Source organism: Papaver somniferum, chromosome 2 (assembly GCF_003573695.1).
Source record: "Papaver somniferum cultivar HN1 chromosome 2, ASM357369v1, whole genome shotgun sequence".
Lineage (NCBI taxonomy): Eukaryota > Viridiplantae > Streptophyta > Magnoliopsida > Ranunculales > Papaveraceae > Papaver > Papaver somniferum.
The window spans coordinates 33221292-33240319 of record NC_039359.1 but is presented as its reverse complement, the minus strand read 5'-3'; the positions used below and the strand labels follow the sequence as shown (position 1 = coordinate 33240319).

General features: G+C 37.9%; 1 protein-coding gene across 2 annotated transcripts; it reads left to right on the top strand.

Annotated features, from left to right (window-relative positions):
• Nucleotides 1-3811: 3811 nt before the first annotated feature.
• On the top strand, nt 3812-12679 carry LOC113347315 (dynamin-2A-like). Of its 2 annotated transcripts, XM_026590944.1 has the most exons (22): nt 3812-4176; nt 5367-5417; nt 5518-5638; nt 5848-5943; nt 6128-6189; nt 6410-6527; nt 6657-6999; nt 7866-8013; nt 8517-8618; nt 8707-8826; nt 8939-9022; nt 9132-9259; nt 9504-9588; nt 9752-9896; nt 10136-10212; nt 10344-10400; nt 10509-10650; nt 10762-10907; nt 11149-11262; nt 11547-11614; nt 11714-11889; nt 12043-12679. In XM_026590944.1, the coding sequence occupies exons 1-22, from the start codon at nt 4030-4032 to the stop codon at nt 12276-12278; spliced, it is 2766 nt and encodes a 921-aa protein (XP_026446729.1). In that variant the 5' UTR covers nt 3812-4029; the 3' UTR covers nt 12279-12679. The 2 variants fall into 2 exon arrangements, 1 of the variants encoding a protein (XP_026446729.1); XR_003358873.1 differs by lacking the exon at nt 12043-12679 and having other exon boundaries at nt 11149-11350; nt 11714-11804.
• The last annotated feature ends 6349 nt before the right edge of the window (nt 12680-19028 follow it).

Here is a 19028-nt window from a genome sequence, read left to right as displayed (position 1 = left end):
AGGAAACCGCAAATCCAGAAAAACCCTGGGACCTAGTCCAGAATAAACACACATTGATAATAAGCTGTTACACCAGTTTCCTACTACCTATTCGGATTAGATGTAATACCTTCTTCAGCACTTGTAGAACTCCTAGCAGAATACCGATTCTCTTTAGAAATTCTTCACACAAATCTTCTAGCAGAACCCAAGATTCTCTTTAGAAGATACACCAACACGATTGATACGATTCGATATTATGTTTGCACAAAACACCGATTTTATTTCCCTTTAGATGTAAATCAAGGTTTTGGAAATCTTGTGTTTATTTTGATAACAATAATTACTAGGTAAAAGTAATATCAAAACAAACTTGTAGATTAGGGTTTTAACTTACAATCAATATGCGTACACACAAGGAGTCCGTGAACCTGATTTCCATAAGTAAACTTGGGTGATTCCAAAGATCAATTTCCAAGTTAAGAAAACCCTAATAATTCCACAACAAGAATAAATCTAGAGATATCTTGTTTAAAACTTCTCAAGGATTTTCTTACGAGATGCCTCAATAGAAGTTTTTCTTTCTAGTCTCCGATTTCGACTAACAAATGTTGGTATACGATCGGAAACTGAAATCTATCAATACCTAGGGTTTATGATCAACAACTCTTGAATGGTTTTATATCATAAGAGAAAACCTTAGAATAGACAAAAGGTGAAAAACCTAGATTACAAGTTGTATGATCAATCACAAAGATTAAATCCAACTTGGATTTTTGATCCCTAATACAAAGACTTTTATCTCACTCTCGTTCACGAAGAACGGAAGACGTGGAAAACAACCTGCAGAGCTTACGCCAATTTTCCAAAGGGATGAAAAACGTGTAAACTCACGAACTCCTTTATTTATAGTGAGCAGTAGCTTGGAAGCTAAGCAAAGCTATTTTCCTTTTTCAAGACTCTCCTAAATAAGGGAGTCTTTCCTAAGTTACAACTCTTGCCAAAATAATTAAATAAATAATTAATTTAGCAAATTGTATTTTTGTGAATAAATCACAAATTAAATTAGGAAGGTATCACAAACACTTTAATATGGTAATCAAAGATGTTTAGAATAATAGCTAACTTGCCTAGATAAGGAAACATCACCAACTTGACCAAAAATGCCTTTTAGTCACGTAATTTGGGCCCAAGTCCGTGAACTGTTGCAAACAGCCCATGGATTATTTTCTACTAACGAACTGTAACACACATCAACACTTATAATTGTTACTTTAATAAATCACTCATAACTTCATCGTTATAACTCGGAATTGAGTGATTCTTGGCTCGTTGGATTCATAAGCTCATTCACTATAACATGAAATTCTTTATAAGGATAAAAGTTATTGTCTCCAAGGTCATGAATCAAATAACCTCAAGTATATATACATAAATGTACATTTACCGTCATTGGAATTTTTCCATAGAGTGACCATTTATCTTGATAGATTAAAAATGTTAAATTGAACAAGAATCCAAATGAAATCAATCACATACCTTTGTTGATGTCTTCTTGTAGCCTTGAATCTTCAATATTCATCTTTTAAGGATAGCTTCGATTCAACTTCTTAGACCTAATCTAGTCTGAAACTATATTTAGTATGTTAAATCAAGAATGCATTTTGACAACTAGAATTGACAACTAACTTGATATACCAACGTTAGTGGGTTCAACCAAGCAGTGCTCTAACAGATTGTTGTGTTTCCATTATGGCCCATAGGCTAACTTCAGTATTGCACAATGATTGTTCAATATTCACTCGGCCAGCACTCTCTGGCATATTGCACAACTGTTGTGCAATATTGGCTCTAGGTCAATAACCTGCTTAATGCGTTAAGGTAGCGCTACAATGCTCAAGACCATCTGCCCAACTGAAATAATGCACCATTTGATGCGAGATTAGCCTTTAGCCAATATAACTTTCGTAATGCACTATAATAACGCGATATTTTTGGCCCTTGGCCAAACTAGCTATAACTTGCACCCTCTTTGGTGCGATAATGGCCTTTTGGCCAATCTGCCTCTTACTACGCAACAGAAGCTTAAGATGAAGCTCCTTTTCAAGCCATGTCGCATCTTTGAGCATACGCCATGCTAAAAATACAGGGTGTTACAGTTTCGTATACTATCTCCTATTCACGAAATGAACCTTTAGCCACACTTTTCCAGCTTTAGTAAATCACTCATAACTTCTCTCCTATAACTCGAAACTGAGTGATTCTTGACTCGTTAGATTGGTCTTCTCGTTCACTATAAATTAAAGACCTTTCCAAGGTCATTGGTTAATCTCACTAAAGTCATGTGGATCAAAACTCTTCGGGTGTACATAGAAAAATATATTTGTCGTCATACATAAATTATTGCTTCAATAGATAGAGAGGTAGAATACACAAGAGAATAAAGTATTTGTTATTAACCTTAAATGAAGTTCTCCATAAATGTCTTCATGAGTCTTAATGATACGTTTGGTTCCATATTCTACTACTTAAAACCAATCTATTTTGAAACTGATTTTCGTGAACTAAATCAAGAATGCGCGTTGGCATCTAAATTGGACAACTGGTTTGACATACTAATGCCAGTGGGTTCAACCAAGCAATGCTTTAAAAATGTCTACATATACTAGGGTATCCAAATTATGATACTCATTGTACTGCTAAATTAGCACCATTGTTATGTGAATATCCCTTATAGTGGAAGGTGATTTCTTTTCCCGTACGTAGACAAATTACTTTATGATCTAGATGTACCATGTGCATGCATTATCTTTTTGTTTTAATTTTTATTTTGCATATTACACTTTTAAAGGTTAACATTTATTATACGAATAAATAAATAAATTTAGAAGAAGCCTTTAATGTCATGCCAAGCGACATACTAAGATTTGTATGCAATGGTCGGAGGATCTAAATTCAAGGTGTACAATGTCGGTTGTTCACTGGGCGCCATACCTGGTGGTAAATCCTCCACAAACTGTAAATAGTAAAGTAGTTTTTTAAAAGTTGTACAATGTATGTACCACCCGCCGTTTTGAGAAAGTTTTACTTCATGGGGACTAAACACGTGGAATCTTCGGTTGGGATTAACTGCACTGTACTCTTTTTCCTTCGCCAAAGTTTTGACGCAAAAGGTTTTTCTTCTCAAGGTTTTGACGAGGCAGTATATGTGTCGAACACCATCCTCCAGCGACGTCCGTTGTACTGTTTTCCTCTTGATAAATTAATTACTTCATTAAAATAATAAAATTTTTTGGCCCCAACAAAGCTTGTATAAGCTAAATTTTAATTTGATAAATTGATAACTTTGTTAAAATAATAATTTGTTTTGGTACCAGACTACTAATTTATCAAAATTTTACCGTAGATTTAAGCTCGAGGTAGAAAAAGTTGGCCAAAGCCTCTTCCATACTAGATTCGTAGTTCCGCGGCTGCTTGATGGATACACTATACTATTCTGAACTTCAGCCTTGAGTCGATGAATGCACAACAAGAATCACTCTTGTATTACATCCAAGTGCTTGTCCAAGACAGCTCCCCCACCGTGAAATGGCTGTGGACCTGTGGTCCAATACAGGAAGGCCGAAAGCACGTTTACTTTTCCCATTTTGAAATAAAGTCACCATAGCGTTTGAATTTTGAACCCTGAATGAACAGTCTCGTGATGGAGTTAACGACGTGGTGGGAATACAAAACACCGACACCCCAGTAAAGTAATTTCATACGCCACCCCAGGTATTCGTGTTTTTAACAAATTGTAAAAGAGAACGACAACAAACAAAAGATTCAAAAAAGAGGTGTTTTGCCTTTGGTTTGGTACTACGTTTTTTTCATTCATTCCTCTTTCTCCTCCTCCATTACTCTCTCTTCCTTGTCGATCCAAACCAGATCTTGTTTTCCTCTTGTTGCATTCATCATCAATCAACTCAGGAGATTCTTCATATTTTTCCGATCGATTTTTTTTTCTTCCTTGTGGTTTGTTAAATCTTCTCGTAGATCCGAGCTGTAAAGATGGAGGCGATAGAAGAACTAATGAATCTCTCGGATTCCATGAAACAAGCGTCAGCACTTCTCGCTGATGAAGATGTTGATGAATCATCTCCGTCATCATCTCGGCGAGCATCTACGTTTCTCAACGTGGTTGCCCTTGGCAATGTGGTAAGTACCTCTTCCTATTTTTTGTTTGATCTGATTTTTTCCCCTTGTAATTTGAAAGAGAACAAGGTTTTGATTTGATTTTGTGAATCGCATTAGGTTAATGGAGCAAATAAAATACTCAATTTTAGGATTTTGGGTTACATTGCCTAGTAATTAGGATTTTTGTATAGGTTGGAATTAGTTGCAGTTGAAGATCGCACTGAATTTTGTAACATCTAGTACTTCTAGGTTTGATCTGCTCAAGGAGATTACTTATTTCATTACTTTATATTAACCTTTCATGGAAGTTTGCATGGTAGGAGAGTTAGCAACCATTCGTACCTAATTTAACGCGTCCAAAGCTAGCAGTATGACATGACTCAAAAGCACCTCTTAATTTCGTATAGATAGATAGATTTAGGAGCTCTTGGAACTGGAAGCAATGTGGTGATGTGGATGGGAAGTAAAACCAAACTTACAGACAGACATTCATTTCTTCTCAATATCCTTGCTGTCTATAACTCTGCTACCGCTTCAAGAACTTTCCCTCTTCCATGTTGAACGCAGAATCCTCCCCTATTCAATGTAATAATCTCAATCACTTCATTTCTCCTCTGGGTACTGTCCTGTTACAGTGAACATCTACTCCATTGTGTTTTTATACTCGGCCATTATCTTTTGTCTCGATTGTTGAGAACTTTCAGCTTCTGAGTAGGCTTAAGATGGCAACATCGGGCAATTTTACAAAAATCTTAACCTAAGCTAGATGTTGTATTAACACTTCTGGTGGAGCTAAAACCACCTGCCTTCAGTTTTCAGTCATCTCACAGTCGTTTGTTGTTACCAACAATATTTTTGATATTAGATTTTGTAATATTTTTGATCTTGGTGGTGTGACAACCACCACCAGACCATAAAGTATTTAGTAGACTTTCACAGCTGATGAATTCATTGACATGAAAAGCAGAACTCGTGAGAAGATATGATATCAAGATTTTACGGTCTGTTCTAAAGTCCTAACCAGATTAGCTAACAATTAGCATCTGACAGCATTCTCTATTGTGGCATTAGTTTTCAGAAGAATTAGTATTGAACATCCTTGCTAGTTGCTACCAGTACTCGTATTCTATCATTATTTATATTTTCTATGATGTAAATGTAATCTTTCTGCAACTCATGATCTATTTTCCTTTTTTGGTACATCATGTCAGGGTGCGGGTAAATCAGCAGTATTGAATAGTTTAATCGGGCATCCAGTTTTGGTAAGTTGTGTTAAACTCAATGTTCATGTTCAGCCATGATATAACATGGAATGTTAGAAGTGATTTATTGATGCCTCCTTGACAATGCATCTTCTTTCAGCCAACGGGTGAAAATGGTGCAACTCGCGCCCCTATCAGCATTGATCTACAAAGGGATGGTTCACTTAGCACCAAATCAATTGTTTTACAGATTGACAATAAATCTCAACAGGTTTCTGCAAGTGAGTATGCTGCATAAGTTCACAGTTTTTTTTGTTTTTGTTTTTTTCTATTAACTTTCAGGTTACTTGTTTAGAGGGGTCTTGTGAGAATAGATCGCTAAGTAATAACTAAGAATAAACTTGTCATATCTGAATTTTTGAAAGACTGAATTGACTGTGCCTTACAATTGTTACACACAAACCTGATACGTTTTTTTGTGCGCGTATAGGTGCACTCCGGCATTCTTTGCAGGATAGGCTGAGCAAGAGTGCTGCCAGCAAGGGACGTGTTGATGAAATATATTTGAAAATTCGCACTAGTACAGGTTAGGTTCTTCATCTCTCTTCAAAGTCTAATGTAGTTGCAGAATCTTTATTTTCAGTTATATTATTTTTGATTTTTGTACAAGGATTTAAAATGCTTCATTATCAGCGAAGTGTCCAAAGTAGTGATTACTTGCTTGTTCAAATAACCTTTCTGGATTTTTACTAACTCAATCTTGTCATCAGCTCCTCCTTTAAAATTGGTTGATTTACCTGGACTGGATCAACGGATGATGGACGATGCATTGGTGCGTAGCCACTCGTTCTGTTATCTTGTATCTCATTAAATACTACGTGCTAGTAGTAGTACTACTAGTATTCTTACAATTGCTTCTACTATTATAGTTTACAATTGTTATCGTGGCAGTGTTTTACATTCTTTCATTGGATTCTGCCGCTCTTGCAAGTTTCCATATAAGAATTACCAAAGTAAATCTTCTGCTTACATGACACAGTACGTTGTTTCAGGTCAGTGATTACGCTGGGCATAATGATGCAATATTGCTAGTTGTAATTCCAGCTTCCCAGGCCCCAGAAATTTCCTCATCCAAAGCTCTGAGGTTGATAAAAGAATTTGATTCAGATGGTATGTCTTTTGACCTTCTTCCTTATATTAGAAATTAAGAATTGGAAAGTGGTTTTTTAATATTTTTAGAGGTGGAGTTGTGTTTTCTACGAATTGGTTAAAGTATCTGGCCATTTCGGTTCATTTCAGGTACCAGAACTGTCGGTGTCATTAGTAAAATAGATCAAGCATCTTCAGACCCGAAGGTCCTAGCTGCAGTTCAGGCTCTGCTAAATAACCAGGGACCGAGAAATACATCTGACATTCCTTGGGTGGCTTTGATTGGGCAATCTGTATCTATTGCATCTGCCCAATCAGGATCTGTTGGCTCAGAGAACTCTCTTGAAACAGCTTGGCGAGCCGAGAGTGAAAGCCTTAAATCTATACTGACCGGTGCACCTCAAAGCAAACTTGGCAGAGTTGCTCTGGTAGAAACTCTTGCTGGGCAGATCCGCAACCGCATGAAAATCAGGCTTCCGAACCTCCTCTCTGGGTACATTCTATGTTCAATCAAGTTAACTTGTTATGTGATAACTGATAAGAATCCATGTGCTTTAACATATATGGCAGAAGAGTTATTTATATGTGACATATCTTGTGTATTTTTATCCCCACTATTTGCAATCCTTGGTCTTCAAAGAACAGATTTGCTGCTTCCTCAATAATCTATTGAAATGTCTGAGCTTCTCGACCTACCTAGTTAAGGCTGATAACTCTTCAAGCTTTAGATGAAAGCTTAATGATTTCTGCTGCTCATTAGTTAATCTTTTGAACTCGAATTCTACCAATAGCATGTTTTAGTACTTAGTTGACTTGTTACAGGAATGACATGATTTTTAACGTGGTTTTGTGAAAGAAACTGTCTAGCGAGTAGTTGTATGATAAACTACAATGGATTCCTGCTTTATTCACCTTCAACTGGAGCTCTTCTTCGATTGTCTTTCTTCTTCCCTTTTTTTAGGGTTCTTTCTCCTTTCTGCGATTAAGGTTCAGTTCCTCTTCAAAGAAACAAGTCATCTACTTTGTTTTAATTTGTTTTCTATGTATATATACATTTTGGTGGCTCATGATATGGACTGACTCTGCCATTAGTTGACGGGGGTAACTCAGCTGAAGATTGTCTTAGGTCATCACTGCTTGTCTGCAGTCCAATGATTGTTTCATTAGTACAACATACTATACCAGTAAATTATGAATGCATGTTGATGTTTCAAATTTTAAGTAAATGTTGAATCCTTTGTTGATCCGGATGTAATGATGTAGTGGTTTTGAAAATTTGAACTTGTTTGTGCATTTGTTAATTGGTATGTTCTTTCAGAGTATATCTGATACTTTTTTTTCTGGTCATATAACTCGCAGTCTCCAAAGTAAGTCTCAAGTAGTTGAGGATGAGCTAGTGAGGCTCGGAGAACAAATGGTTGATAGTCCTGAAGGTACAAGGGCGATTGCGTTGGAGCTTTGCCGTGAATTTGAAGACAGATTTCTTCAACATATTGCTACTGGTGAGGTGAGTTACCCTTCCACAGTTCCACTTCACATACTTCCATTCATATATGTACATACAAATTAATATAATTAAACTCGGATGCTTTATACAGGGTTCACTAATTTTGTGTATTCAGTATTTTGTCATCTTTCTGTTTTTGTATAACGAGTCAGGATAATTTGATGGTCCTCACTGTAGGGTATAAAATGATGGATAAACCTTTAGATGGACTAGGGAAATGATGTGTCGGTTATTTGAATTGCCTTGCAAGACACCATATAGTCGTAAATCTTTTTACCTTTAATGTAGCACTAAAGATTTAGTTAATGGAGTTGGGTTCAGTTTTTGGAGGGGTATGTCACTTTGTTAGGTTGACAATTGGCGATTGAGTTCCCTGTATGTCTACTGGAAGGGTTAGCATTACTTTGGGATGATGAATATCTACTAAGTGAAATGTTTTTAAGAAGCATCATGAGTTCTGATCTACCATAATTGTTGTTCACAATATTATGTCTCTTCTGTAGGGCGGCGGTTGGAAAGTTGTTGCCAGTTTTGAAGGAAACTTCCCTAATAGGATCAAGCAACTACCCCTGGACAGACATTTTGACCTCAACAATGTCAAAAGGGTATCGTTTAACCTGTAGTTTTGACTTTACATGAAATTCTTGATTTCTTTTCACTTTTCTTCGTTTCATCTTACAATTCCTGCCACAGATTGTCCTGGAAGCTGATGGTTATCAACCATATCTTATATCTCCAGAGAAAGGGTTGAGATCCTTGATAAAAATTGTGCTCGAACTAGCTAAAGAACCATCACGTCTTTGTGTAGATGAGGTAATATGTCAGAGTGGCGTTATTCTTCTTATTTGCTAATCTATATTTGTTTGTAATAGACCCTTCTCTCTCTCTCCCTCTCTCTCTAACTTCTTGTTAACTTATGGAACAGGTGCATCGTGTATTAGTAGATATAGTTACTGCTGCTGCAAATTCTACACCAGGACTTGGAAGATATCCTCCTTTTAAGAGAGAGGTAGTTATGCCTTTCTATATTTAAGGGCCTTTGGTCAGTGTTTCTTGTGTTTTATGGAGTTTGCTAAAGTTTTTGTATCATGCTAAAAGGAATTGGACATTCATACCAGGTTGTGGCCATTGCAAGTATTGCTTTAGAGAATTTTAAGAATGAAGCTAAAAAAATGGTGGTTGCTCTAGTTGATATGGAACGTGCTTTTGTGCCTCCTCAACACTTTATCCGCTTGGTTCAAAGAAGGTATGCTCAGAATAGGATTGCTTCTTTTTCTCACGAACATATATTGCATATCGACTTCTTTCCACATAGATTATGGATTGTTTGACCTATGGTGTCTTAATTTTGATAAATACGTAAAACATTTTTTAGTATACAAAAGTGCTTGAGCAGGTCTCCTAGCTTCTGGTGTTGATGCGGAATAGATTAAATAATTACTTTCTTTAAACTCAATCTGTTTTTCTTCTTTGATGTTTGATCTTATCAGGATGGACAGACAGCGCAGAGAGGAAGAGGTAAAAAACAAATCATCGAAAAAAGGGCAAGATGCAGAACAATCGCTACTGAACAGAGTATGGGATTTGCTGTTGTTCAATTATCTGCACTTAATACAACCAAAATATCCTTTTACCTTTGTTCTTCCAGAAGCTTCAATCTGATATATACAATGTTATGGATTGTAAATACCTTGCATGCTTATCTTACTTATTATTTTTTTCATGTCCTCCTCTTTAGGCAACAAGCCCTCAAACAGGAGTCCCCCCACCAACTGGGGGTAGCCTGAAATCGATGAAAGATAAATCTGGTCAGTCGGAGAAAGATGCACCAGAGGGTTCATCTGCTCTGAAGACTGCTGGACCTGATGGGGAGATAACAGCAGGTTTGTACAAAAACTGAGTGGAAGCAATGTTGGACATTATTTTGCTGATTTTTCCTTCGAATGAGGAAATATTACTTGGCTTTACTAGTAACTAGTAGAGGGCAGTTTCTTATGCATCTATTATCTCCAAGTGCTGCAGTAGGACTTTCAGTAAATATGTAAACAAAATCACGGCATTCATTTTCTTGTTGCCATTGACTTTTCAACCTCGTTTCATACTAAGGATCTGTTTTTGACAGGCTTTTTGTTAAAGAAAAGTGGAAAGACCAATGGCTGGAGCAGGCGGTGGTTTGTGTTGAATGAGAAAAATGGAAAGGTTGGTGTTTTGATTATCGGACCAGTTCATATGTTTGTATTTGCAGTATTATTACTTAGATTGTCGCTAGTTCTATAGGTGCCATTAGTTGTATTTACAGTTGATTTTATCTGCATTGCCTTGATTAACAGCTTGGATACACCAAAAAGCAAGAGGAAAGGCATTTTCGTGGGGTTATTACTTTGGAGGTGTGGAAATTGATATCTCCATGTCAGTTCTTTTGTTGTTGTAGTAGATTATATGGAATAAGACATTTATTTGGGGTGACTATCCCTTTAAACTGTTCAATGCTGCAGGAATGTAATGTTGAAGAGCTTTCAGAAGAAGAGGAGGCACCATCTAAAAGCTCCAAGGATAAAAAGTCAAATGACTCGAGCAAAGGATCAAATTTATTATTTAAAATAACTAGCAAGGTTCCATACAAGACAGTTCTCAAAGGTAAATAACTTTTACTACTCCTTGAGAGCAAGTTTCCTTTCTATTTATCTTGTATTGTTTGTTTCTAGAGTGGAAGGATAGGTTGTTCACCCAAGTACCTTAATCTTGCAGCTCATAGTGCTGTTGTATTGAAGGCCGAGAGTATGGCAGATAAGATTGAATGGATGAACAAGATAAGAAACGCTACTTCTAAAGGAGTCAAGGGTATTTCTGAAGCTGGCGTTCCTATGCGACAAAGTCTTTCAGACGGTTCATTGGTGAGTTTCAGTCTATTGAGATTATGCACAGAGTTCGGCAACAAAAACAACAATCAGTATTTGTCGTAGAGATAGAACTATTAATTATTTTTGGTTTATTTTTAGGTTTTTGGGCTTGAGGTTTTCCTACCCGTTAAATTAATTGTGATTTCTTTATCATGAAATATATTTGCCGTTTAATCATCATTATCAACATTCTCTGTATCCTACTAGTTGGTTACTATATTGCATGATTTTTCAGGAATCAATGGCTAGAAGACCTGCAGATCCTGAAGAAGAGCTTAGGTGGATGTCTCAGGAAGTACGTGGATACGTGGAAGCAGTTTTGAATAGTCTAGCTGCGAATGTCCCCAAAGTAAGGGTTCATTTTCAAGTACACCTTTTTGTAGCTCCCCTCCGTTTGTATCAGAAATTAAAACTAATGCAGTTATGAAGTGAGACGGGTGAGTTAAATCAAGTTGCTTTTTCTAGAAGCTCAAACTTGAAAATAAATTAGTGACAAGCATCACGGCTCATATTTGAATAGCTCCGAGTCGTTGGTTTTGCTCACACACCTTAGATGTGGCGAAATAGTTATCACCTTCATCTAGTAAGACACCTTCAAGTTTCTGATATGGCAAATTGATTTGTTTTTTGTAGGCAGTTGTTCTTTGTCAAGTTGAAAAAGCGAAGGAAGACATGCTAACTCGGCTTTATAGCTCCATCAGGTTTATATACTTGTTGATTTTTCTAATTGTAAGTGTCATTTGTACTCCGTCTGTCCTAAAGAAAGATTCCCACTTTTATTTCTGGTCTACTATTGATAGTTCTCAAAGCAATGCAAAGATCGAAGAGCTGCTAATGGAAGATCAGAATGTTAAGCGCAAGAGGGAACGCTATCAGAAACAGTCTGATCTCTTGTCAAAATTCACACGCCAGCTAGGTATCCATGACAATCGAGCCTCTGCTGCCTCTAGCTGGTCCAATGGTAACAGTGGAGCAGGTAAAACAATCACTTATTTCATTTGCCCAATTCCGTTCACCTTGTTTTGACACGAGTGAACAAAATATGCGCCCTTATAAACTTTCAACGGCTCACTACCTATGAGGAAACCAGAATTAAGATTTTGTTCAAAATGGTCTTTATTCCTTACAGAGAGTAGCCCGAGAACTACAGGTGCAGCATCAGGAGATGACTGGAAATCAGCCTTTGACGCTGCAGCAAATGGAGAACATGGTTCATTTGGGAGATCAAACTCCAATGGTCACAGCAGGCGCTACAGCGATCCTGCCCAAAATGATGACTCAAACTCCGGATCAAACTCTGCTAGTCGACGTACGCCAAACCGGTTGCCTCCCCCACCACCTGGTTCTTCAGGATATAGATACTAGGATAACTCACCATTTGTTGACAGTTGATCGTATATTATATTTTTGTACCCCATTGTTCTAGGTGGAAAGTATGGGGTGGGTGCGTCACGCTCGACGCGTCATGAATCCGAGCAATTTGATTGATTAGAAGTCTTTCATTTGAAGAAGAAGAGGAAAGGGTGGCTTTATGGTGTATATATTGATTTGCACTTCCTAGTATGGTCATACTTGAAGTGTGTTACTGGTGGTATACCTCTCTTTCCCTTATATATCCCTACATTTAGGTTTTTTTCTCTTTTTCTTTCGTGTCTCGCTTCCACTTAGTCGGCTGCCCATATGCATTTCTTTTTACAGGTGTATTGGTTTGTATTGATTCTTATAAACTGAGTAAAAAAAATTTTTTGGCTCGTCTCTTACCTTTCCCTACAACGCTTCTTATATTCTGACATGTTATTTGTGGGTTTGCTGCAATCCTACCAACTACTAGTACTTCATGCACCCTCAACGTTCCGTTGCCCTGACTAGCCAATTTATTTTCCTTCTCTGCATTCTCTCTGTCAATTGAGAACATATAAAGGCCTAGCCTAAGGGTCAGTTTCTACTTGAAATGAAACAACATATTACAGAGCAATAGGTCCTTGGGGTGTGAACAATACGCCGCAAAACTCATTTCACCTTCCTTGGGAGTACATCCGTAAATTGCAGAAAAAACAGGGGTATATCTGTAAGCGCACATAAAAACAGAAATACTTCCGTATGAAATGCAACTCCAAGGCGGCTCCAATTCTGTTTCTTACAAACTCTCAGTCTTCTTTTTTCACCCCGACGTTTTAGCCGTGATGGGGAGGACGCGTGTCTTGAACGTCGCTGAAAAACCGGATGTAGCACGCAAAATAGCCGAGTTTTTATCACAACCTCAAGCATTTACTACTTCAACTAGTGATCAGGGTCAATATGTCTACCACTTCATGTTTACCACGGATAAAAACGAATCTTTGCAAATGGCCGTCACTCTATGAGCGGCCATCTCACCGATTTAAGTTTGGGAAGGCATGATGACCTCTATTCATGTAGATCTAATCAATTACATCAACTTTTTTCTAGGGTTAAGGCTCCATATTTTAGGAAGTATAAAAATGATGGTCTGGCCAGCAACATTCTAAAGACTTTAAAAGAAGATGTCAGGATTCTCTTAGGAAATCACTGACAACCGTGGAATAACGGATCTTGAGATATTACGATGAATAATAAGTAAACCAAGCACAAGCAACTATAATAATACGAGAAAGAGAAATCAACTCACAAGACACAAGATTTATAGTGGCTCGACCAATACATACAACGTGTATATATTGTCTACGTCCACTTTGAGCAGCACCAACTCAAATCCACTATGAAGAAAAACGGTTACAACGTCGTGTGAATCTCAGCAAACCCTTGGTTACACCGCAACAATTACCCGGGACGATAACCTTGTCTCTTGTTCCTCACCAATATGCTCTCACAACGAAACCCTAGCTTTAGCCCTAAAAGCTATACAAGAAATCTCTCACCGATCTCTAAATCGTTTTCTACACAATACAATTCTACAAGGCCTAATTACCTATTTATATAGGTTACAAACTTGACCACCAAGAATCCTAACCGGTTTAGGAAACCCCTTCCCTAAATAACCACGGCTAACTTTAGGAAATAATAATTAGTCTTCAATAACTAATAATCTCCCACTTTGAAGACTCATTGATTGTCTTCAATTCTTCTTTTCTTCAACTTTGGATTTGACGGTAAAACATCTTCATGTCAGTGCGGCTCCCCTCTCAGATCCTCATTCTGAGAGACCAACTAAAGCCTTGCAGAGCTTTAGCTTGTCTGATGTAACTCCCTTGGTAAACATATCTGCCGGATTCTTCGAACCAAGAATCTTCTCGAGCTTCAACTCTCATTCTTCTAAGAGACCCCGAATGAAATGATAACGAATATCTATATGCTTCGTCCTAGCATGATAGGTTGAGTTCTTGGCTAAATGTATAGCGCTTTGACTGTCGCTAAACATAACACTATCTCGTTGTTCCTTTCCCTACTCATCAAACAAACCTCGTAACCAAATCATCTCCTTGCTCGCTTCTGTTATTGCTACGTACTCCTCTTCCGTAGTAGACAATGTCACCAACTTCTGTAAACGTGAGTTCCAACTCACTGCAGTTGACCCCATAGTATAAACATAACCGTCGTACTTCGCCTTTTATCTACATCACCTGCGAAGTCTGCATCCACATAACCCCTCAAGATAGAACCACCTTTTCCATAACACAATAGTACGTTTGTGTTACCTCTCAAATACATGAGAATCCACTTTACAGCTTCCCAATGTTTTTTTCTTGGGTTGCTTGCATATCTACTCACTACTCCCACTGCATGTGCAATATCCGGTCTCGTGCACACCATATCGTACATTAGACTTCCAATAGCCGAAGAATATGGTACACTATCCATGTACTACTTTTCTTCATCTTTCTTCGTACACTGCATACTTGAAAGACGACTTTGACTTCCAAGTGGAGAACTAACTGGTTTAACATTCTTCATATTGAACCTTTTCAACACTCGTTCAATATATTCAGCCTGACTAAGCATAAGTACACCCTTAGCTCTGTCTTTTATGATCCTCATACCAAGAATCTGCTTTGCTTCACCAAGATCTTTCATAGCAAACTCACTTGCTAATTGTTTCTTCAAATTCTCAACTTCTTGTAGAGATGTTCGGGCAACCAACATATCATCCACATACATTAATAGTTTGATGTAGTCAGAACCACACCTTTTGAAGTAACAACAATGATCTGCATTACACTGTGAGTAATCAGCTCTATGCATGAAGTTATCAAATTTCTTGTACCACTGTCTCGGGGCTTGTTTTAAGCCATACAAACTCTTCTTTATCTTCCACACCATCTTTTCCTTGCCTTTTACTATGAATCCTTCTGGCTGGTTCATGTAAATTTCTTCATCTAGGTCACCGTGAATAAAAGTTGTCTTTACATCCAACTGTTCAAGGTAGAGATCTTCAGAAGCCACTAGACTTAACACTACTCGAATAGTAGTCATCTTCACAACTGGAGAAAATATCTCGTTGTGATCAACACCAGGTTTTTGCTGGAAACCTTTCACAACCAACCTCTCTTTGTAGCGAATATCTCCATTTGCTTCAGACTTCATCCAATAAACTCACTTGTTATGCAACGCCTTCTTACCTCTTGGTAATTTTACTAACACCCAAGTGCCATTCTCCTCAAGTGAATTCATCTCATCTTCCATAGCAAGTTGCCACTTTTCTGAATCATCAGTCTCTAGTGCTTCTTTAATATCTTCAGGTTCACCTCCATCCGTAAGTAATAGATAATTCAGAGCATACCTTGGGTTTGGTTTTGGAGTTCTTGATGATCTTCGTACTTCTTTTGGAACTATAGGAGTAACTCCCACTGCAGCAGAAGTCTCTTCACCGTGTACTTCTCCGCCATCAACAACACCGTTCCCTTCTTGTACCACACCTTTTCCAGAAACATCATCAATATCGATATACAACTTCTTATCGACGTTGCTTGATCCGACATCTTCAACTTGTGTTTTATTCCTGTCCTTGTACAACTCATTCTCATTAAAAGTGACGTCTCTACTTCTAATAACTTTGTGACCTTCGTAGTCCCAAAGTTTGTACCCAAAAGCGTCATTTCCGTAACCAAGAAATATAAACTTCTTTGCTTGAGCACCTATCTTAGACCTCTCACCGGGACTAAGATGAACATAACCAACACAACCAAAAACTTTCAAATATGAAAGATTTACCTTTTTGTCGTTCCAAACCTCCTCTAGTATCTTCATATCTAATGGACTACTAGGTGTCATATTGATTAGATAAGCATCCGTCTCTGTTGCATGTGCTCAGAAGGTCTCGGGCAAACCAGACTGCAACCTCATGCACCTAGCACGTGCATTCAACGTCCAATTCATACGTTCTGCTACTCCATTCTCCTGTGGCGTTCATGGAACTGTCTTCTCCAAACGGATTCCATTTGTAGCACATAACTGTAAGAATTATGTTTTGTCATACTCACCACCGTTGTCTGACCTTAGATTCTCCAACTTCAGACCGGTTTCTGTTTCAACCAAAGCTTTCCACTTCTTAAACACTTCATACACCTTGAACTTATTCTTCACAAAATAAAGCCACACCTTCCTTGAATGGGGACTGCTCACCACAGTGCATATTAAAGGAAATAAATTCAAGAGAGCATTTGTTGATGTCGGTACTTTCGTCAACATTATTCCTTTGAAAACTCTCAGAGCCGCTGGCATTACTCGACAAGAGGCTACTCACGCTCCCATGGAAATCAGGGATCATGAAGGGACTTCCAGAGACGCATATGGCTATATCGTCCTCAAAGTCAAAGAAAATTTGGCCTGCACCGAGACCAAGTTTTACATAATCCTAGAAGACCCGGGATATAACATGATCCTTGGACGAGCTTGGATTCACGCTGGAAAGAGGGCTCCAATGTCTTCAACACGTCCTGCTGTCCAAGAGGGCTCTGACTCAGAAGAAATAGAGGATACTCCACCTTTTGAGCATCTGTAAGAAGTTGAAGATTTGACGGAACTCACACAGAAGCCTAGAGAAAGTACACATTCTTTCATCAAAAGGTTCCGAACTCAGACAAGTCTTATTCCTCTTCATACGCCAATACTACCAATGTTGAAATATGCTACTCTGGTCCGGGGACTTCTCCCTACTAAAAACTTAGCGATTACCAAAAGCTACGAGTGGATAGTTTCACCTCAGCAATATTACACCAAATGGTTACGCTCAGAGCCCCTTAAAATTGGTCATTCTATCGAGAGGTTTATTGCTGAAGACATGGCTAAGCATGACCGACAGTATGTGACAGACGCATTTATGTGTCTAATATAGCCCAATTGTATATTGTGTTAGTACCCATTTCTGTACTTATTATGGCTTTTTATGTCCCTGTAGGTATTTCTGGAGAAATAAGCTTTTGCGGCGAAATTGGCTAAAAAAGTGGTTTTTGCGCTCGTGGGAGAAAATTACTATACGGACTCTCACTTTGGATAAGGGGTGACCCATTTCCAGGCAGCTGCTAAAGGGACACCAGAACTGGATAGGGGGAGGTCTTCTTCAAATTTCAAATAATGGTTTTTGGCGGGAAAATGCATGCAGCGAGGAGCAGATTTGGAGATCGAATTTCTACGTGATTTTAGGAGATTCAATGGCCTAAATCGATTTCTATGGACTGTAGAAGATCACTCAAGCCCAGTACAATCAATTGGATCCGGCCAATTGGGCTGGAATGGCCGAGAGAGGGTTTCAAAGTCTCAACAGAGAGACGTGTTCTGTTTCGAGTTTAGAAGATTTTTGAGAGATTTCTGGAGGACTTTGACGCTGGATTAACATGTACATGGTCTTATTCAAGTCTAGGGAAGAGTTTGGTAGCTATTTTATAGCTAACAGCACGTGAAAAAGCTCAACAGAAGCGATTATTCTCTCAACAGCGCAGAGAAGAAAAAGAAAAGAAAAAGTCGGAATTTATACGAGATATTTGGGGTCTGTGGGATATATAAAAGTGGTTTCAAGTCATAAAAAGGGTTAGAAAAGTTTAGAGAGAAAGAGGAGAGAGTTCAGAGCCGAAACAAGGAAGATACCATTGATTGTTGCTGCTGCTGCGAGGAGGAAGAACGTGAAGAACAGACTCTCCAAGGCCGTCGTTTATCAACAGTGACATCGACTGTCACTTGTGGGTCGTAGTTCTTCAACGACAACAGCACTTCAGCTTTGTCGTTGATTCTGGACGCCTTCTGTGGGTCGCAAAATTCTGTTTTACATCATTTGCTTGTCTTTCTCTTCATTGTAAAACACTTTTGAGCATCAATGAAATATTTTGAGAGGTTTTCCAACATGATGAGCAGCTAAATTCTTGGTGATTGAGGCAATGGAGGATCTATTCACTCATGTTTGATTGGTAAATTCTTTTTATAAATTCTTAATTATTTATTTTATTTAATTCACTTGGATCAATAAAAAAAGAGATAAAAATGGTTTTCTTAATTAGTTGTGAATCAGTTTGATGTTTTATGCTTAGAATTAATTCTTTGATAAATCATGCTTAAGGATTACAATTTAATATTTGGACACCTTATAGATTAAGAAGTGATTTAATGGAAAAAGAGCTAGATAATAATTATGAAATATTTTTGTAACCAATCAACTTGAAGTAATAGTGAATCCGGAGCCTTAGTCCATTTTAAATCTTGACATCACTCTTTGAAAATTAATTTGCTTTATTTTTATTAAAAAAAAAAGTTACCTTCACAAGTTCGAAAAGAACCCCTTTTACCACTACAACTACAATCACTATTTGAAATACATCAGTATGCTAGATACTCCCCTCTGCACGAGTGTCCATATGTGCCACAGCCATGAAATCAACAGAAGATATTCAAGGAACGAACTACTAAACTGAACAAATTCGAAGAAGGAGATTTGGTTCTCAAGGCAACTAAACGTGATATCTATTCAGCAAGGAGCTCCAATTTGGAAGGACCATTTATGGTTGCTAAATCCATAACCGGAGGATACTACAAGTTGATCAACACAGACGGCAGAACCCTTCCAGTAATTCACGAAAATTGTCTTAAGGCATTTGTCTAAAATTATTGGGCATTTGAGGTACTGGACGTTTGAACATTCATGACGTCTGG